At 42.4% G+C, this 21,661-nt stretch overlaps 1 protein-coding gene across 4 annotated transcripts in view; it reads right to left on the reverse strand.

The window, feature by feature from the left end:
- Window positions 1–2,147: 2,147 nt before the first annotated feature.
- The window catches only part of LOC126378020 (serine/threonine-protein kinase Genghis Khan), a 62,333-nt gene continuing 42,819 nt past the window's right edge, over window positions 2,148–21,661 (reverse strand). For 2 of the 4 annotated variants that reach the window (XM_050026077.1, XM_050026074.1), the window contains 20 exons: window positions 21,398–21,448; window positions 19,969–20,088; window positions 18,524–18,643; window positions 17,815–17,985; window positions 17,170–17,264; window positions 16,542–16,668; window positions 16,051–16,191; window positions 15,457–15,664; window positions 14,483–14,649; window positions 13,909–14,104; window positions 13,645–13,836; window positions 12,067–12,159; window positions 9,678–9,803; window positions 9,428–9,530; window positions 8,707–8,845; window positions 6,893–6,965; window positions 6,030–6,120; window positions 4,335–4,437; window positions 2,998–3,080; window positions 2,148–2,369 (listed from right to left, as the gene is read on the reverse strand). In XM_050026077.1, coding sequence (XP_049882034.1) covers window positions 3,000–3,080; window positions 4,335–4,437; window positions 6,030–6,120; window positions 6,893–6,965; window positions 8,707–8,845; window positions 9,428–9,530; window positions 9,678–9,803; window positions 12,067–12,159; window positions 13,645–13,836; window positions 13,909–14,104; window positions 14,483–14,649; window positions 15,457–15,664; window positions 16,051–16,191; window positions 16,542–16,668; window positions 17,170–17,264; window positions 17,815–17,985; window positions 18,524–18,643; window positions 19,969–20,088; window positions 21,398–21,448 — 2,397 coding nt within the window. In that variant the 3' untranslated portion in view covers window positions 2,148–2,369; window positions 2,998–2,999. The remainder of the gene's footprint in view (window positions 2,370–2,997; window positions 3,081–4,334; window positions 4,438–6,029; window positions 6,121–6,892; window positions 6,966–8,706; window positions 8,846–9,427; window positions 9,531–9,677; window positions 9,804–12,066; window positions 12,160–13,644; window positions 13,837–13,908; window positions 14,105–14,482; window positions 14,650–15,456; window positions 15,665–16,050; window positions 16,192–16,541; window positions 16,669–17,169; window positions 17,265–17,814; window positions 17,986–18,523; window positions 18,644–19,968; window positions 20,089–21,397; window positions 21,449–21,661) is intronic. The other 2 variants (XM_050026075.1, XM_050026076.1) reach the window with 2 other exon arrangements.

A 21,661-nucleotide genomic window follows, 5' to 3' on the forward strand; every position in this document is an offset into this window, starting at 1 on the left:
TTCAGTGTTCCCAACCACAATCAGTTTCTCTAAACTGTCATCACCTCTGCGCATCGTGTGGCCGAAATAAGAAAGGATGCGTTGTTGGTATATAGTGGACAGACGAGTTTTTATTTGGAGCTGGGTCATGATCGATGCATTAGTGCGCTTCGCAGTCCAAAATCTTCTTAGCATTATAGCAACTCGGGTACATAATTATTCCAAAATACAATATAACGGCAGAAGCATATATAAAAATAATCGTTGCTTGATATTTAGATCACATTATGTATAGAATTATGTTGCTACCTATATTGCATCTTTTTATTTTGATCAGAATAATGATGGGTGGAAGATGTAATTGTGCCTTGGTGTAATAACAAGGGTCATCATTTATACCCAAAAACGAAGATAAAAGATGCATATGTCTGTTATCTATGACATTAGAAGGTTAAACGAAGGAAAGTCTGTACAGCGCCATATATATTGTTTAAGGAATGTAGCCTGGAAAGTCCTTCATTGGGATCATGGTATAAGAAAATCAGGTATGCTCAATACTGACAAGCCGCCATTGCTAGCCCATTGATGACGTAAGTGTTACCATTAAATTGGTATCTCCAACATTCCAAGGACGTAAATTTTATTATTGAAAATGACTATTACTTATCACATATATAATAATAAAAATCATTAAAACTGTAAGTAAATATTTTACTAAAACTTCAAAATGTCCTTGCAAAGTAAATATAAAAACAATGGTCGTGGGTAATTTATTTTTACGAAATGGCAACGCAGGGCGGGATGACGTCAGCTGGGCTAACCTTGAAATGTTAGCTGTCAGTTTTGAGCATACCTGGTTTTCTTATACGATGATTGGGATATAAACACGATGTCTGTATCTAATTGACCTACAAGTCACGTCTGTTATACCTAGTCATATTTCATTATTATCATACAATGGAAGGTATTTAATATCAGACTCTAACATTGGTTACCGACATTTCCACTAATAGTTTTTTACAATAATTTGTTTCACGCAGATTTAAAATAAGTTCAATTTTCCTTTCTACTTATTCCGAAAGAATCGTGTCATGTTCAACATACAAAAAGCATAAGTCAGGCATTGGAACACAATTCCGATGTTTGTAACAAAACCAATGTTTATTTTTTGTGATGCAATATGTCGGTAACCAAATATAGATCACCCTTTACAACGTTATGCATTAGATTCTTTGTCTAGATTTCCATTATTAAATAAATAATTTGCAAATAAGATTTTATTAGGAACCAAATATGTCTATTTAGCGTAAAATAAATATTTTACATTGCATTTAATAATTATTTTTCTTTACACAATTAACAGATCGTTGAGTTGGATAAAACTGAAGAAAAAAAGATCTAATTATTTTTACAGCCTTCTTTGTCGAAAGCTGAGAGTATCGTCTGGCAACATTGTCTTTTTCTCTCTAAAAAGGCCAACGAATCATCAGTCATAGTTTACTCAAACATCATTGCACAATTTCGTGTAAAATCTGCACAAATTCCTTTTCCATTTTAGAACGAAATTTCTTGCGTAGTTTATGAGAAATAACAATGCTCAAAAAGAAGCCAGAAACGATAACGTTTCTGATTTCGATAACGATTAACATAAGTTAATCGATCAACCTGAAAGTAGTGCCAGTTAATGAATCATATTGTGTTATTAAAAATGCCAGTAACACTTGATTGAATCCACGGTGTTTAAACTCATTATGACTCGTCAATTGATGGACGATGAATTAGGTATAGCGTAGATACATTTCGAGATTTTTTTACATTGTTACATAACTTCTAAGTTTCTAAATTTAAACAGTGTTACTTTCACTGTTGAGTATCTCAACGGTTGGTATAAGTGGGGGTTTTCATCAGCAAATAAATGATTTTCGGTTTTTCGTCCATACATATTGTTTTTTTTTTTTGGCCTGATTGTCCGAAAAAGTAAGATGATTCCGTGCTTCGGAGGGCACGTGAAGCCGTTGGTCCTGGCTATTAGCCGTAAAAACAGCTCCACCAACCCGCATTGGAGCAGCGTGGTGGAGTATGCTCCATATCCCCTCCGGTTGATTAGGGGGAGGCCTGTGCCCCGCAGTGGGACGTATATAGGCTGTTTATGTTATGTATGTTACATTTTGATCATTGTCCTTTTGTGCATTTTTTTTACACGAACTTCCATGCAAGTTTTGCGCGATGTTTCACACGGTTTGTTACCTGACGGTACGCTCAAACTATCGACGTATCTATCTACAATACAGGTGTACAGTAAAGGCGATAGCCGGAGCCTCAATGTTGACTAACAGAAACAAGCGTAGAAACGGGACACGTCTATAGTCCAGTTCGTGTCCAGTGGACTTCTGAAAAGTATGGTTGGTCTTGTATGAGAAACCAGTTTTTTAATGTACGGTCACAAGCATTAATATGTATACACTTTGGCACCATGTCACATTAACTTTTTTGTAGGTGTCACTAAATGTCAAATATGTTAGTGCGACAGAGTCCTAAAGTGGGTACATTATTATTGCTCATGACTGTACCACTTGTAATAGGGATTTCACTGTTAAAAAGTTAAATTATAAAATGCTAATCTAGAAATAGAAGCCAGTATAAGGTGACTCGAAAATAAATGGTTATGGTTTGAGAAAAAAATCACGAAATATGGTATAGGTTAGGGGGGGATTAATTATAAACGTCACCACGTATCACCAGGATGGCAGCGGGGGTCAAAAAGTTACCTACTTATGTCTAAAATAAACAATATTCTTTCTTTCTTTCACGTGATTAAGTATACCTTCACGAAGCCACTGACAATACCGTAAGCGTGGCCAATTATTGGTCAGCAAAAATTTTGTATCGATTGCCATCGATTCGCAAAGATATATATATATATATATAATATATATATATATATATATATATATATATATATATATATATATATATATATATATATATATATATATATATATGTGTGTGTGTGCTCACCATCAGGGATCCAGCGGGTGCGGCGGCGAAGCCCCGCAGCTGCTGTCCTCGGAGACCGCGCCGGACCCTAACTCCGTACCCACCTGCGGACAACATCCACTTATTACAACACTAGCTTTTAGCCCGCGGCTTCGCTTGCGTTAAATTCGGGATATCACGGTTCCTCTTTCCTAATGTACCAAAATTTTGCTTCATAACTTGAAAACTGCGATAAGTCCCATATAAAATTTCAACCCCTCTTTGATGGGGGCAGAGTTCCGAGTGCAGTCTTGCCCGTTTTCTCGGCGCGTGCGAACGAGGCACAATAATAGCAAAAATGATTCTGTTACTGGCTTCTAACTTAAACTAGAACATTGAACAAATATAGCTCTAACATTGGACAGACATTTACATAATACGATTTACTCATCATCATCAATTTAAGAGCCACGCTCTTGTCGGTGCAGCATTTTCCATTCCAGTCTATCAAAGGCCAATTCCTTGACTTTCCTATAAGACACGACTTACGATTTTCTTTAATCTGTTCCATATAAGCTTTACAATTTACTATGTTTGATAAAATGTATAGACCCGCCGCCTATTATGAGACAAAATAGTTGGCGATGTGTGGGGATACTATACACCTCTGCCTACCCCTTTGGGGATATAGGCGTGATGCTTACGTATTATTGACGAAATGAATACGTATTATAGATGAATTCAACAGACAAGTCACATAATTATATAGGTATGTATATATACTCACGCTGAGGATACGCTATCAAATAAAATATTATATTTTAATACATATTAGCGATAATTTATGTACACACAATCTAATTTTATTTTAGATTATACGTGTCATTTTCTTATCCGCTGAAAAGAAAAGGGACGGGTTTAACACACCGGCCAATAACCCAATAGAATTAAGTTGACATCACACGTCAAACGGGTTACACACCACCCATATACCTATTTGATTTGCCCGAGTTATTCATTCATTCAACAGCTGTCAATCATCCGTCCGTCAAGAAAATGACAGATATAACTTAAAATAAAATTCGAGTTCTGCAATCAGGTCCATTATAATTTTGTCAAGATTCAAATACTAACATTTCCATTGTCTATGGTATACTGCTTCTACGCTGGATAGGAAGCAAAGAAAACATGGAATCTTATCGTTTAGTGTATGTCGTAGAAACCGACAGATTGCTCGTGTCCGTCTGACATGTTAGACAACACGCTGATCACTTGTAAGCATACGGTTCACCAAATCTGGTGTCAAAAGTGACTGCACGTTGTATTTTCATAACTTACGGCTCTGGCCATCCTTTTAAGGATTACAGGCGTGTATTTACCTTGAGCACGTCGTGCAGTGAGCTCATGCTGCCCAGGCTGAGCGGCGTGATGGAGCGCTCCAGTAGCAGGGACCCGCTGCCTTGGGAGCCGCCGCCTATCGATCTGCGAACATTTATCACAATCAACGTAACTAATAATAATAATAAAGGCGTCGGGATGTGACGACCCCATCGCCCCCTGGTGAATTTATCAGCGAACCTGGTGAATTCATCAGTGCAGTCAGTCTCCGCAGGCCAGCTTGTGGCGAGCTGTTGGTGAGTGACGACACCACGGAGCTGAGATCCCCCGAGAGTCGGTCAGGCCCTCCGTCTCCGACTTGCCTTCACTGGCCGGCCGGAGTGGACCCCAGCGGGGGCCGCAGGACTCTCACCTCTGGCTTGCCTTCATTGGCCGGCCAGAGCGGGGCGTTAGAGCTACACGCTCGCAGGGTGGAAGTGAAAGATGCATAAGTCGCGAGTTGGTGAGGCGGGTAAACCGCCTCGCAGAAAGCGGTGTACACCTCTCGACACCCTGAGCTGCTCACAACCATGTTGCTGCCTTGCCGTCCAGTCGCGTCGGCTAGATAGGTGGCCCATCCAGTGAGTGGCGAGTCGCCGCCTGCTCATTTATCCATGTTTACCAACATTGGTCGAGCAGGCGCCATAGTCTCCCATAGCTCCAGTATCCCGGTCCACTAACCCCCAACCCAATAGCCCAGTTCCCTTTGTTCCCATAATTTGCAATAGTTCTACACGAACCGGGGATTGTCTTTGGGTGCACTCCCATAGTGCATACAGGGATAATCGCCGGTTGGTGTCACACCACATTTAGATTAAACTGTCTTAAGGGGCCTCTACGTGTTGGCTTCGGCCCCACGCACGCCTTCCAAAAGTCCGGGCCTCCATAGGCCCGAGATATGAAAAAGACATACAATAATAATAATAATAAAAATAAGTTTATTTCTCACTCACAATTACAGTAAAACTTAACATAGTACTACTCACAGTGAACATGTTTATATTGTGAGGGAGACTGGTGTCCATACTAGACGGAATGCCTGTGTTACGGATCACCAGGCTCTCTTCCTCCCTATCTTCATAGTACATGGCAAGGCATTGTTATAGAAATAGACTCTTTAAAATTACAGCTATATGTGTGTGTGTGTGTGTGTGTTTTAGCCCTACGACGCTATCATGGATAAATTTGTTGAAGGTAATTATTATACAGGATCTTAGTGACATTGTAACACTTTGAGGGATGATTCACAACACGATTCAAACAAAGCACAGTCTCATGAAACGATTTCGATGTCCCCAAGGGGAATCAAACCCGGACCTCCAGATCGTGAGCCTAACGCTCTAACCACTAAACTATGGCGGCTGTCCACTGTAACCACCTACCCTAACTAATAATAACCTAAGTTATAATCTTCTTCTTCTTATTGTGTGGATTGTGTGGTGGCATACCAACCTCAACAACCCTAGTGTCAAGGTTATTATTCAGCTGCCAAAAGCCCTTGACATGTCTCATGTAACGACTACATAATTACATCAGTAAGTAGTAACCAGGACCAAGGGCTAACGTGTCTTCCGAAGCACGAATTATCTCAAGTAATAATAATAATTAAACGGTTTATTCATGTTATTTTTGTATTTCTGGCACGACTAGTAGGATCGTGTCGGCCAGCGTTGTATGAGAGTGTGATGGTGGTGTACCTGTCCATGGGGCGGTGGTGCGACAGCGGCGGCGAGGGCGGCGCGTCGGGGGCGGGCGGGGGGCCCTCGCGGGGGCGGCCGCGCCACGACCCTGGGGAAGGGGGGATTATAATATAAGCTCGCGATTGGCCACAATCTCATCTGGCGGTAAGTGACGACGTGGTCGATCTAGGATGGATCACGGTCACCTTGCAAATGCCTTTTCTCAAGGCTAGAGTAGCCTTGAAGACTCTCAGATTACAACGAGTTGGAAAAGCAGACGACGGCAGACAGTTCCAGTCCTTCGCTGTTCGCATCAAAAAGAAAGAGGCTAAACGTTTAGTGCGGATCGGTGGTATATCCACAACATAAGGATGAAATGCCTGCCAACATCTAGTTGCTGGCTGAATGTGGTCAAAGAACCGTGATTTAACCTTTACAAGGCCACGTCACAAAAAAAAACTCATTACTCTTGACGATTCACCAATCATCATCTTTTTTTTTAATGAAAATATTCCACCTGAGCACTCCAATATGCTAACAATCATTAGGCTAGTTTCCAACTAGTGAAATCAGTTACTTTTACTAAACGTCAAAACATGGAAATGACTATGGAACTTGTATAAAAAAGCACACTGTGACGCCATAGAAAAACGTGATAAAATGTCGTACATATTATTGCGTTTTTCTTGATTAAAATTTAAAATTCATAAACAAGTTACATAGAAAAATGAAAATATTTTTCGTTAGTTTTAGATCTGTTTTTATTTAGTAATCAGAATTTCATAATTGTGTACTAGACACGACCCAATTTCATAATTTATTTTTGACCCAGGAAACTACCTTCAATATGAATATATCGTCGGCTCTAGTTTAAAACTTACCGTTATAGGATCCAGTACCGTGCGATATCGTAAGCGGCGACGTCCGCTTACTGCTCTCTCTACTGCTGTACATCTGAAAATAAAACATAAACTTACTGTTAAGAATTGGACGTCTGCTGCAGCGGTGGTGGCGGTCAGGATCGTTGAGTTAAAGAATTTCTTCAAATTCATACAAAATTACAAATAGGTAACAGACAAAGGTCGCCGCGAAGGAAGTGCGGAATCGACGGCGGCCGCGCCGCGCGTCGTCTTGCTGTCGTCGTGTGCGTGTGCTGTGTAGTACGCGTAGCAGGCACACACACATGCTAGGCGTTAACACTTACGATTATAATCCCAATGAAATAGTTTCAAGGGGAATGTGACCCCAAAGAAAATAAGCGATGGCGCTGTTCGGATTTAAGTGATAATTACCTAATTTCACATTGGCCGGGTAAACAATTAACCAAAAATATCCCACCGGGGTATGTTGGGCCAAAGGGCAGAATGTCCAATGTGTCAAAATGCCAAGGAAATAATGTCCTTTTGTTAAAATGCCCAGTGGTCTTAACATCCAGGTGACTTAAAACCAAATTGTTAAAAAGACAAACTGATATTAAGTCCATTTGTCAAAATATCCTATTGTTAAAATGCCCAGTTGTCATAACATCCATGTGTCAAAACAACAAATTGTTAAAATGTCAATTTGTCATTATGTCCAGTTATCAAAACACCCAATAGATAATATGCGCAGCTGTCATAATGTTGAATATCAAAACACCCAATAGCCGAAACGTCTAGTTGTTATAATGTCCAGTTACTGGAACCACAAATCAATTGTTAATTACCCTCCATCTATGCAATTTCTTAGAGCCTTATTTTGACATTTTTGCATATTAACAAATGGTCTTCATATCATCTGGACATTATGACTCCTTGAACATTCTGACTCTTGTACGTATTGACCAAAAGTCTTTATATCATATGGACATTATGAGTCCTTGGACCATCTGACCCTTGGACATATTGACTTATAGACTTTTTAACGTCTGGACGTTATGGCTACTTGGACCCTCTGACCCTTGGACATATTGCCTTATAGACTTTTTGACGTATGGACATTATGGCTCCTTGGACATTATGGCCCTTGGACGTATTGAGCTATAGACTTTTTAACGTCTGGGCATTATGACCCCTTGGACATTCTGCCCTTTGGCCCAACATACCCCAGATTGAAAAATATAATGTAATGGCAGAGCCATAAATAACAATATTAGTTGCGTGATATTTGGATCAGATACACATACAGGTGGTTAGTGACATCGTAACGAAAACTCTGAGTTGAGTGGAATTTCCCGTCGGAAATTCATGAAAATTTTGGTGTTTTTTTTTTATTATTTTCAATTCCATACTTTTGAGACGGAAAATTCCACTTGACATCAACTCGAATCATGGTCAGAATCATCCCTCAAAGTTTTCGTTACGGTGTCACTAACTGTATAAAAATAATTGTTGCTTGATATTTGAATTAAAAACGCATATATGTAATTATGTTGCTACCTATATTGCTTATTGAACAGAATAATAATGGATGGAAGAGATTTGACACAGAGGATAAATAATAGAACATATATGTGGGATATAGAAATAAGACGGGATATTTTAAATGTCTTTACTCCTTATATTTTACACAAATCATTGCACCATCGACTCGCCTCTTTTACTTTTTAAAAAACTGCCTTACGTCCCATTCATTAACCATCCTCCTTTCATACCATAAACAATCAAATTCCCATTCATTATCCTTCCATAGTTTTCTCGCTTTCCTACATATATACCTGCGGTCTGTCATCAGCGGTCTCTACCGTGGTGGGCAGATCTAACAGTCGTTGCGAGCGTATTCCGTCGCCGGGCCCCATGTGCGACAGGTGCGCGAAGTTGCTGGGCGCTGAGATCAGCCGCGACCGCCGCTCCGACCTGGAAAGCAACATCATAAGTATAACAATACATCTTAGGACTTCGTATTAAGAGTGGCTGCAAGTTGTCCTATGTTTACGTGTGGTCATAGAATGAGGAACAACACCAATATTAGGACGGCAGCTCTCCGCTCCCCACCAGCGGCTAAGCTAGGTTTAACTCACTGCCCGTCGAACATAGTTTAGACTTGAATCGTATGGTGTCAGACGTCACACACACAAATGCGCGCGTACTAGTATGTTAATGTATATTGTCTGTGTACAGTCATGAGCAATATAATGTAACCACTTTAGGACTCTGTCGCACTAACATATTTGACATTTAGTGAGACTTGGTACCAAAGTGTATACATATTAATGCTCGTGACCGTAAAACGAGGTTGTTTGTATGAAGTGTCCGGGGTGTGCAGAGGCAGAGGTTTATAAAGTCCAATGCGAGAGCGACAGTAGCGGCCGCACGACTGGCATTGTAGTGTCGTGTAAAACGAGGTTTTTTGTATGAAAAAGGTATGGTCCCCATTAGGCACCGACCGACCCTATTTGGCATTGTGGGCGTGAGCTTTTGTCGTGGTAAGTGACTTACAGTCTGTTGTGCGCCTCGATGGCTTGGTGCGACTGTTCCCGCACTGAGAACCGTCGCTTGTTGGTGCCGCACAGGAACGCGTGTTCTACACTCAGCGGACCCTCTGTAATGAAACACATATTCAAGCATCTGCTACAGACAGCATCCATATATATTTTTTTATTTTATCTCTGGTTGCTTGAGGGGAGGCTTGTGTCCAGCAATGGGACGTGTATAGGCTGTTAATGTTACGTTACGTAAGGCAACGTACGCATGTGCGCGGGCCGCAGGTGCAGCAGCGCGGGCGCGGCGTCGGCCGCGAAGGGGAACCCGGCGCCCGTGCCGCCGCCGCCCGCCGCCGCCACCCAGCCGCACGCGTCCAGCGGCCGCGCGTGCGCTGACAGGGGACAAACATTATTTACACACGATTACACACAAAACGACAAGGCGCATACACACCAGGTAACAAAAGGAAATACACGACAATTTATACCATGTATTCTTAATCTTGTATCACACAAATAACTAGAAATCAAAATACTTCGACAATACAATGTCATTTTTACGACAAATGGCTGCATTTGCTTAGATATGAGAGCCTTCAGCGCTGCCCATTTGTCCGGCCAAGTAGTTAATGCCATCTGCGGCAAATCTACAATAAGTCCCGACAAAAAAATAGCTTAGATATGTAGATCTATTTTTATCATTAGCACACGATATTGGAAATGTCTGTAAACCTACATTTTTGGGTTAAGCTTTTCTATACAAATACACTTCTCATCAAAAAAATCGAAACACTTCCGTTTTCATTGTTTCTGTCCGAATTTAACACAAAAAAGAATTCATACGATGAAAAAAAATACATAAATGTATAGCTGGCAGTTTGGCCATTACAGTAATAAGCGAAAATTCTAAATTCAAAATTAGAATTTCATTTGTTTATCTTATAAACGAAATGAATCACTGTTTTGAGACAAATGTGTGTTTAGGGTTGGAGTACATTTAGCGTTTAAAAACTAAAAATTGGCGCCTATCCTTAAACTTTTTGTTTTTTATTTCAATACTGTGACTTTGGGACGTCTGAAAAAAGGTTTTTTTTCTAAAACGTATGGATACTTCGCCCACAGAAGCCGCCCAAGTTGTGGCATTGCTGGATTCTGGCCTTAGTCAGCGTGTTGTGGCTGCAAGACTGCATCTAAGCCTGTCATCTGTTCATAGAGTCTATAAACGTTATCGGGAGACTGGTTTGTTCACGCGCCGTTCAGGATCTGGCAGGAATCGGGTCACTTCTGAGCGAGATGATCGATTTATTGTAACAACTTCTTTAAGAAATCGACGCCTTAACGCTTTTCAACTGCAGCAGCGGCTTCGTGTTGTACGAAGGGTGGCTGTAAGTGACTCTACAATTAGAAGAAGGTTGAAGGATCGTGGACTGGTACCGCATAAGCCAGCAAATGGGCCGAAATTAACTGCAGACCATCGAAGAGCGCGCCTTAACTTTGCACGTGAGCACCTAAATTGGTCATACCTACAGTGGAGCAAAGTTCTCTTTTCTGATGAGTGTAAAATTATGCTGTATGGTAACGACGGAAGGAACAAGGTCTACAGAAGAGACGGAGAACGCTATGCACAATGCTGCATTGAAGAAAAGGTCAGCTATGGTGGCGGTTCGTGGACGGTTTGGGGAGGAATCAGCGCCGACGGTAAGACAGAGCTTGCTTTCGTGTCTGGGCCACGTCTGCCTGCACTAAACTGTCATCGGTAAGTCGAAGAGTGTCTCGAGCCTCATGTGATGCCCTATGCACATTTTATTGGCAACGGCTTCATATTCATGCACGACAATGCTAGGGCTCACACCGCGGGCGTCGTACGAGATTATCTTAACGAAGTCGATATCTCTATTATGGAATGGCCAGCAAGAAGCCCGGACATGAATCCCATTGAACATCTGTGGGATGAATTAAAGAGACGAATTCGAGCAAGAGATCCTGCCCCAGAAACACTTAGCCAGCTGCAAGATGCAATCCAAGAGGAATGGGACAATATACCACAGCATGTGATCGTGACTCTCATCCGATCGATGAAGAACCGTATGGAAGCAGTAATTAGAGCTCGGGGAGGGAATACAAGTTATTAAATAAACGTTTTTTAGCTTTTTTTTTTCATTTACGTGTGTTGTTTTATCCATTTCCTTTATACTCCATACGGAATAAAAATGACTCATTTAACAAAATACGAAACCTATGAAAAATTCATTTAAATTTAGAACATTAACATTAAGATTTGATAAGCTCATATTACTCACTATTAAACGACATTTAACATTTATTCCTAAATGTACACATTTTTCTGATAATCCTGACAAAACGTAAACTTGCAAGGTGTTTCGATTTTTTTGATGAGAAGTGTATTTTACTGATATTCCGCACACACATACATTATTATTGATTAATATAAATAGTTTGTAAATGGTTACTGGCGGTGATATTGTGCTTCATGAAATGATCGAGCACCATCAATCCTACCACCTGGCCACGACATATATACACAAGACACATTATCAAAATTAATTAAAAAAAATTAATTAAAATTATTTTAGTTCTGTGCAATAAAGTATATTTGATTTGATTATCAGTTTTCTATTACAAGAATGTTCTTACGTATATTGATGGTCTGCACCCACTCGCCAGACTCGATGTCGTAGATGTCTATGTGTGTCGCCGTGTAGATCATCAGGTGCGTCTCGTTGATGGCTGCAAATATAATAAGAGTATTATCATCATCATCATCACCAGCCCATTAACGTCCCCACTGCTGGGGCACGGGCCTTCCCTATGGATGGATAGGGAGATCGGGCCTTAAACCACCACGCGGGCCCAGTGCGGATTGATGGTTATTAACGACTGCTAATGCAGCAGGGACCAACTTCCGAAGCACGGAGGAGCTCAAAATGAAAACTTTTTTTGTGGTCACCCATCCTATGGCCGGCCTTTGTGATAGTTGCTTAACTTCAACAATCGCAGATCGAGCGCGTTAACCGCTGCGCCACCGAGCTCCACACTCACTGAAGAGTATAATACAATAATGATAATTTTGAATTTGAAAACTCAATAACATAACATGCTAACGCCTGCATCCCCTGTAGTGTGTACCTCCACACCTATATTATATGCAAGTGCTCTATATATCTCTATGTTATATACCACATTAACAGGCGGACAATAAACGACCGTTGTAAGTTTACGCGGTTATTATCATAATTATATCCTCGTAAGGCCCGGATTTCCAGACACAATAGTTAAACAATGGGATTTGGATTTTAAAAGGACTTTGGGCCTTACGACCATATGGGAGTCTCATATCCCTATTTCAAACGCGGTAAGAACCTGTTATTATGTGTTTTAATTAATAAACGACCGTCTTAGAAGACACACGTCTCTTATTTAACTCCACAACACCGGCGTCCCACAGTGCACCCCAGGGTACGCGATAGAGGTGTGTATTACACAGACGTTTAACTAACCCAATTGTTTAACTAATTCATCTGGAAATCTCAGCCTTAGCTGTTATGATTATGATATGCTGATAACTATATTTTTTTCTTATTGCTCCATCCTTCTTTTATCAAATTCAAAAATATCATTATTTGTACGGTTCACAGTTACACTTTGAATCGTAATATTTCACATAACGAACGTCTCAACCGCCTAAAACTATTGCAGCTTCTCACAACCTGTATAGCCGGGGATAAGAAGCTGCAAGAAAAACCTCGGCTCAAGGCCCTAGACGTTTCTTAAAAAGAAAGAAAACATGAAAAAATGTTATACAATTTAGTAAATTCGCTGCCTAATATCGGTTCCTTCTAAATAATCAGTAACCTTATAACCAATTATACAAAGTTTCTGTTTAATTACTGTCTTTATCTTTAAAATATTGCTATACAATATCGGCTATTAGCCGTAAAAACACCTCCACCAACCCGCAGTGGAGCAGCGTGTTGGAGTATGCTCCATACCCCTTCCGGTTGATTGAGGAGACGCCTGTGCCTAGCAGTGGGACGTATATAGGCTGTTTATGTTATGATGTTATGTTACACAATGTAGGAATTTGGCTGCCTAATATCAGTTCCCAGAGAGTTAATATATTTATTTATTATTTACATTTCACGCCTTTACGGCTTTAGTTTTTTTTTCGACTTTTTAATCCCATGCATTCATATCTTGTAAATGATAACTGACCGTGGTACAGCGGCTGCGCGGTGTACATGAGCTCGGTGTCCCTGGCGCGGTGTCCGCTGCGGTCCACGTACAGCGCCAGCGAGTTGAACACCAGCAGCGTGTCGCTGGAGTTGGGCACGGCGGCGCACGCCAGCGGCCGCGCCCCCGAGTGGGACAGGAACACGTTCACTTGGTTCTCCGGGTGGACTAGAGCTGTCCACAGACGTAACCATTATTGGTGACCTGATCGAAGCAATTCATGTTTGCAGCGTGGTGCGTACTCACAGAGCGCGGGCTGGTCGCGCGCGGGCTGGCGCGGGTCGGGCAGGCAGTGCGCGGCGAAGCCCCCGCGGTAGCCCAGCAGCAGGCGGCCGCGCACCAGCTGCACGCAGTGCACGGCGCTGGGCGCGCGCAGCTCCGCCACGCGCATGCGCCGCGCCGCCGTGCGCGTGATCTCGTACACCGTCACCATGTACGAGTTCTGCGAGGTAACAAAAAACAAATTCAAAAACATCTTTATCACAGTTACACTTTGAACCGTCATTTTTTACATAACCAACGTCTCATCCACCTAAAACTGCTGCAGCTTCCCACACAAGCTGCAAGAAAAACCTCGGCACAGGGCCCTAAACATTGTTTTAAAAAAAAAACTTAAAATATTGTTTTACAATTTAGCAAAACCATTATGGTTAATTATTTTCAGTTCCATATTATTCCGACGGAAAATTCCATTTGATATCAACTCAGAATTACGGTTTGAATCATCCCTCAAAGTTTCCGGTATGGTGTCACTAACACCCTGTATACAGGCGTGATGCTATGCCATTTTAAGGTGTATTTTAAGGCGGTACACGCTTACCTGCCGCTTGCAGACTACAGCGAAGCCATACGCCCCCGCATGCAGCTCCCCCGCCGCAATGTCCACGGCACCCTTGCTCTCAGCTATCTTCACACACTCCACCTCGGAACATTCCAACGCTCGAACTGGGACCAGACGCACGTGACGACCCCGCCCTGCTATCACCACTGTGGACAATAAAAGGATATGTTAGTTTCAGGAAACGCGAATAATTCTGGACAATATCTCGGCATTACTCATCATCATCTCCCTAGCGTCACCCCGTTTATCCCGTGGTCCGTGACCTGAAGATTTGCCATTCTGATTTTTTACAGTAGCGACTCACTGCTTGTCTGACCTTCGAACCCGCGAACACATACTTGCCTCCAAAACGCAAACGCTTTCTCGGGAATGTGAGTTTCCTGATGTTTTGCTTCACCGTTGAGCACGTGATAATCATTTACGATCCAAACATGAACTCCAAAACGAGTTGGAAAATCATTGGTTTAGGAATGTGCTGAGATTCGAACAAGCGACCTCAAAATGAGAGTCAAACGTAATCTCTGCATTATTCTTCTTCCAAATTTAAGAGCTAGGCTCTTATCGATTGGACTTCTTTCCAAATTTGTCGATCAAGCAAGTTCCTTGACCTCCTTGTACGACGAGACGTCAGCCTTTCCTTTATCTGGTCTAAGTAACTTCGCCGTGGCCTTCCTCTACCACCATTTACCCTCTAATTTGCCCTCTACTTCACAGGCTTCGATCAATAGCCGTACGACATGGCACGCCCGCTGCGATGAAAGGAAACAACAAAAACAACAAAATCCAACAACAAAATCTTTAAATTGGCATTGGCAATAGCTGACTGCCAGGAGAACTAAATAAAAAACGGTCTAATTCCTGGTCTGGTGTACCTAACAGCTCAGTGGGTACATATTGAGCGTGATCTCCCCGCGCTCCAGAACCAGCAGCAGTATGACAGAAGTGTGACTTACCTAGCAGCTGCTCAGTGGGCACATAGTGCGCCTTGGCCACGGGCGCGTGTTGTCTCCGCGGCGTGATCTCCCCGCGCTCCAGGTCCAGCAAGGCCAGCCCGGACTCGCCGCCCACACAGATCCGCGTCCGCTCCAACACGCATGCGCACAGAGCACCTCGAACGGTTGCCGCTGCTGTTGAGTCTAGCAGCATGCATGCTGAGTACACCTGGTGAGGAGAGAAGATTAATTTATGTCAGTAATACGTTTTGGTTTGGTAGCATCATGGGAAATATATTGCTGGCCACAGTCGTCCCCTCAATCAACAGGAGGAGATATGGAGCATACTCACGCTGTTCCACTGCGGATTGGTAGAGGCGTTTCAACTAGTGACTCGGGACCAGCGGTTTAATATGCCTTCCAAAGCCCGCGCTTTTGAAATTATCTTACTTTTTCGATTTCGATTTACCTTGCAATATCCTAGCCAACCACAGGAGTCTATCAAAGTTATTTCGGACAATGCCGAATGCCAGCGTATGACTGATCCTTCCCCGTGTTGCTCAGGGCTAACCTCGCGTGGGTCAACAAATCCGCGTGACACTAAACTGCCCTTACACATTTGTCCGGCAGGTTGTTCCTCTTGAGTATCCGATGCAGCTCGCTGAGCGCCACCACCCACTTGGTCTTCTCAGACTCTGACTCTGCCAGCATGAGGGTGTGCGACCGTTTGCCGCCCTCCAGTTGCGATGTCGATATCTGTGACACAAATTGTTTAGGACTAATTAAATATCCCTGCTTTAGTGTGAAGATGATTAATGATTACTATTGTTCTATAGAAAAGAATCGATCCTTATCTCGAATGATACATTACTATGCTAATGAACGTCACAACACTGGATGAACGACAATCTTCATTGTCTATAGGACTCATTCACATGAGAGTACTTGAACGTCGGATTTGAATCAGCCGCCGTAGCCAAAATCGGCTGGATTACTGATTACACTTATATACCTGTCATTGGCTTAGTTTATAAGTATGATTTTTTGCTACTTTTAAGAGCTGTTGATCTCCCAAAAAATAATCGAATAAATCACATCATACTTACCCTAAATATGCAAGGTATATCTCGCTTGCTGGCGTGTATGACGTCAGACTCCTTGACGGAGGTGACGCTGAACTCTGGGTCGCGCATGTCCAACACCTGGCTCACGCACACCGACGGTAACGCGTTCCTGGTGATAACAAGACAAGACATGAGGTGAAACATAATAGTTGATATTAGTAATTTACATATCGTTTGAGTCTGAGTAGAGATCCGGGAGTTAAATCACCGGTGAATAGGCATTTTCTGGGTAAGTTCGTTCCACCGTCGATCTCTTCTTCTCCTCGTGGAAGAATGAAGTCAAGAGCAAACATCGCGACAGAGCGTCTTCTCTTCAGGTATCTTGTACGGGGCAGTTTCACCCCGCTCATTTCACACATTCAAAAGCTCATTATTAGCGTCCACCTTACCGCGTAAGTGCGAGAGAGGCAGACAATCTACGCGTTCTCCTTCTTACTCCCCCATTTAAACTAAAGTAATAATCAGAGGGGGTGAAGTTGGCGCCCAATACTAATTAGTGAGAGGCGGAGAGATACCATTCTACGTAGCATTATTATTTATTCTATGGTTCAGTGGATATGCACCGTTAGGTTAGGGTTAACACGTTTTTTTCGACAACCAAACAACTCACCTATCTTGTGATATATCGTAGAGGAACAACTTGAAGTCGCACACGACCACAAACTGCCGCATCCAACCTTTCTTCACTCCTCCTGGCTTTGGTACCTGCACGACAACATAACAAAATTCTTAGAAAACTATCAATTTGGTGTTGCAATCTAGAAACCGGATCCGACATTATTTGACGTCTACTCTAAATTACGAATATGACAGTATTTATTACGAATACACTAATTTGTAACACCATTTTAAAGAAATACTTCATCAAAAAATCAATATTGCTATTTGACATTTTGTTTGCATTGCGCACTTACTTTTACGTGATCGAATGTAGTATTGCAGTATTGATACTTGGCAACTACCCTAATTTAGCGGAGAGTGTCATGAATCCCCCCCTAGTCCCTTCAGGGATAGGTGGATGGGGCGTGGGGGATGTTGTTGTTGTGTGGGGGGTGTTATTGTGGGGGGGTGTTGTTGTGGGGGGGGGTTGTGGGGGGTTGTTGTGTGAGGGGTGTTGTTGTTGTGGGGGTGTTGTTTAAGAGGGGGGAGGGTTTGTTGTGGGGTTGTTATGTGTGTGTGCAGGGGGGTGTGGTTGTTTTGTGTGTGTGTGGGGGGGGGGTGTTGTGGTTGTGTGAGGGGGGTGCTGATAGTATACCTTAACATATCCCTCATAAGCGGTGCCCTGCCCCCGCGCGGGGTCGATGCCCAGCGGGCGGCGGCTCCTGTCGGGCGGCAGCGGGCAGCGCGGCGCCACGCGGCCGCAGCAGCGCGTGTGCACGCACAGCCCGCACGTCTCGCACACCACGCCTTGTCGGGTGAGCCCGATCTGGGGGGTTCACGAACATAGAACCACTTCATTAACTAATACTCTTTCAGAATACCACCTATCACGTTGCTCTAACGGAATAGGTGATTTAATTAAACACGAACAAAAATAAAATAGAAATAGGCGTGATTAATAAATGCGTTTATTATAAATAAATAAATAAAAAAAACTAGGCATCAACATAATTATATTATAGTCCATATAGTTGCAGCCTATCACATAAAATATACATTGCCGGTAAAGTGGCTATGGAATTTGAGAAGCAGTAGAGCTATCGTTGTTATCTGTTTGCAGGAGTAAAAGTGTGGTTGAACCGGCGACAGCGGTTATCATACCTTTCTGACGTAACTTTTATTTTATTTAATGTTTTATTATATAAAAAGGTTTACCAACCTTTTTTATAAATAAAAATAAAATAAAAAACTAGGGTTCCTATTGAGCCAAAGCCAAAGGCCCCTGACATGGCTCATGTAACGACTACTTAATTACATCAGACTGACAATGACTTACAAATATGCAGTTCAAAAACCGTACTCACCATAAGCGAAGTGCAGTGGTTACACTTGGTGGGACTGCTGAACGTCCTCACGAGGAACTGGTGCACCTTCTGCTTGCCCGGCACCGTGGGCCCGAGAGACGGGTCCTGGAACACGTCGCACTGTACATACAGTGATCATATAGTTCAGTACTACGTGGAGGCCTCCCCTTAATCGACCGGGGTTATCGAAAATACTCCACTGGGGGTGCTTTTTTACGGCTAAAACACACAAACAGCCTATATACGTCCCACTGCTGGGGACAGGCCTCCCCTCAATGAACCGGAATTGGTATGGAGCATACTCCACCACGCTGCTCCACTGCGGGTTGGTGGAAGTGTTCTTTTTAACGGCTAATAGCTGGGACCAACGGCTGTGCCTTCCGAAGCACGGAATCAAGCCTGTATATGTCCTTACCAAACAAAGGACAGTCTCACAAAGTGATTTCGACAATGTCCCTTCGGGAATGGAACCCCGACCTCCAGATTGGAAACCTAACGCTCTAATCACTAGACCTCCGAGGCTGTTCGTGTCATTTTAAATTTCTAAATTTGAAATGACACTGCAACCTAAACAGCCTACTTCCCAATATTGGGCGCAGGCCTTCCCTCACAACCGACACGGCAAACTCCACCACTCACTATGTGCGGATGCTTAAAACAAAGAAGCATTTCTTTTTAACAAAAGTAGTTCGGACAGAAACACCTACAATTTCTGTAGGTGTAATACCGGACCTGTCAAATCTTCAGGTTAGGTAAGCGGAACCTGTGAAAAACGGGGTAATGCTAGGGAGATGAGTTTGGATAGAAATACAGTTTTTCGTAGAAAGAAATGTTCATGACTAGCATAGTACATGAGGAGCTCGGTGGCGCAGCGGTAAACGCGCTCGGTCTGCGATTGTTGAAGTTAAGCAACTTTCGCAAAGGCCGGTCATAGGATGGGTGACCACAAAAAAAAAGTTTTCATCTCGAGCTCTTCCGTGCTCCGGAAGGCACGTTAAGCCGTTGGTCCCGGCTGCATTAGCAGTCGTTAATAACCATCAATCCGCACTGGGCCCGCGTGATGGTTTAAGGCCCGATCTCCCTATCCATCCATAGGGAAGGCCCGTGCCCCAGCAGTGGGGACGTTAATGGGCTAATGATGATGAGCATAGTACTATAGTCACAGTGGTCCTGTGGTACACCGGCTTGCTTCTCAAACGGGGAGCGCCGGTTCAAACCCCAGTACCGGACTTGCACCAATGAGTTATTAATTTATCTTAAGTGCAGTTTCCACTAACACAGTTGGCTCGACCATTATAGACGGCGATACGGCTCACCACCTATCACGTTGGTATAACAGAAAGCTCGGTGAGGTGTGGGTACTTAGTTCGTCTTGCGATGGATGTACCTCTGACTACTCGCATTGCTTATGTTGTTTTGAATGGCATAATGAATAGCATAATTACCGTAGAGATCTCACTGGGCGAGCTCTTGCTTGACGCGGGCGAAGCGGCCCGCGGCTCCAGTTCGTCCGCCGACTCGGCCGACCCACTTAGCGCCGCCGATTGTTGAGATCCATACATCATCTGAGTTCAAACAAATTGGTATTCTAACAAATTGTTTATCATAAACACATAATGGCCCCGATTCCTGCAGACATCTGGGGGGTTAAAATGGCCACATCGAAGCAATTCATCTAAGAAAGCAATATTGCTTTTAGATATTTGTTTGCATTGCGCACTTACTTTTACATGCGCAAATGTCAAATTGCAATATTGCTTTTTTAGATGAATTGCGTCGATGTGGCCATTTTAACCCCCCTGGTTTCATTTAAAATGAGGATAAAAACTGTCTATTTCTCCTATCAGGTGTCGTTACTGTTGAGTGTTTTTAAATCATGACATTTCCCCATACTATTCGAGTAAACAAACGTATTGTTTTGGTTATATTTTTACACGTTTTTTACGAACTGTATAAGATCGGAATATTCGAATAATTCTCGGAATAATTCCCAGATAAGATCGGAAAATTCAATTCAAACTTAGAAAAACTTATTTTCAATCAAGACTGGCTTTTTCCAATTAATAGCTTTTCTTTTTCGTAACTCATCCTTCAGACGGGATACACTCCACTTTGCTCCACATTTTATCACGAATTTTTAGCTGGACAGTATGGAGACCTGTCAAAATTTAGGAACACTCAACAGTGATGTAGCTTACATTTGAGCTGCTAGTTTTTATCCTCATTAAACCCGACATTTTCTGATCCGCGAAAGGGAAAAGGACGAATGATTGACAACTGTTAATTTCAAATTCTGTGAATAAATGAATAACCCGAGTGAATAACATAGGCATCTCGCTAATATACAACCCGCCTGACGGTGCTGTCAACTTAATTCTGTCGAGTAACTATAAAATTTTGGGTGGGTTTTTTTAAATTTCTGCCTAAAATTGACGTGTGTCCATAAATTTTATGCCTGTTGATTACCCGTCCTTTTCCTTTTCGGTGGATGAGAAAATGACAAGTATAACTTATAATAAAATTAAATAGCGTGTACTGAGATCAGCACCATTCAGTAAACAAACAAAAAACATTAAAATACCTTCATGCATTGTTTCGAGAACTCACAGAAACACACTAACAGGCTAGACAAATTAGTCAAATAAGATACTTTCTTTTAAACGTCATAACGGTTCATTTATATGGCATTTGAATGAGATAGCTGTAGCATTATCTCGCTCTAGCAAACTACGGTTCTGAGTGACAAAAAAGGATAGAAGCATAAGAAAGTGCATTGGATGTTCAACCCTAATGATCCATACACGTTCCTCGTTAAAAAGTAACTCTAAAATATACATGCAAAATGAAACAAGCATAAAATAAAGTAACCAATACCTTTGCATTGCAACAATGCTGAACATATCTGTATCGACAGTCGGGCGACATCTGTGCGAGAATTGAAATTATAATTGCAAAAAAAAAAAACAAAGCAAAATGATGTTAAATACGAATACTCTATATTATTTTGTGGAATTTTAGTACTCTTACTCGGCGCTTAGCCAACTTGCAAACGTTCCTACTTCCCAACTTGCCAACGTATAACTCAAACAAGACGCTTCACCACACCGGTACACATGGTCATTGACATCATCATCATCA

This window comes from Pectinophora gossypiella, chromosome 25 (genome assembly GCF_024362695.1).
Source record: "Pectinophora gossypiella chromosome 25, ilPecGoss1.1, whole genome shotgun sequence".
In the NCBI taxonomy this organism is placed as follows: domain Eukaryota; kingdom Metazoa; phylum Arthropoda; class Insecta; order Lepidoptera; family Gelechiidae; genus Pectinophora; species Pectinophora gossypiella.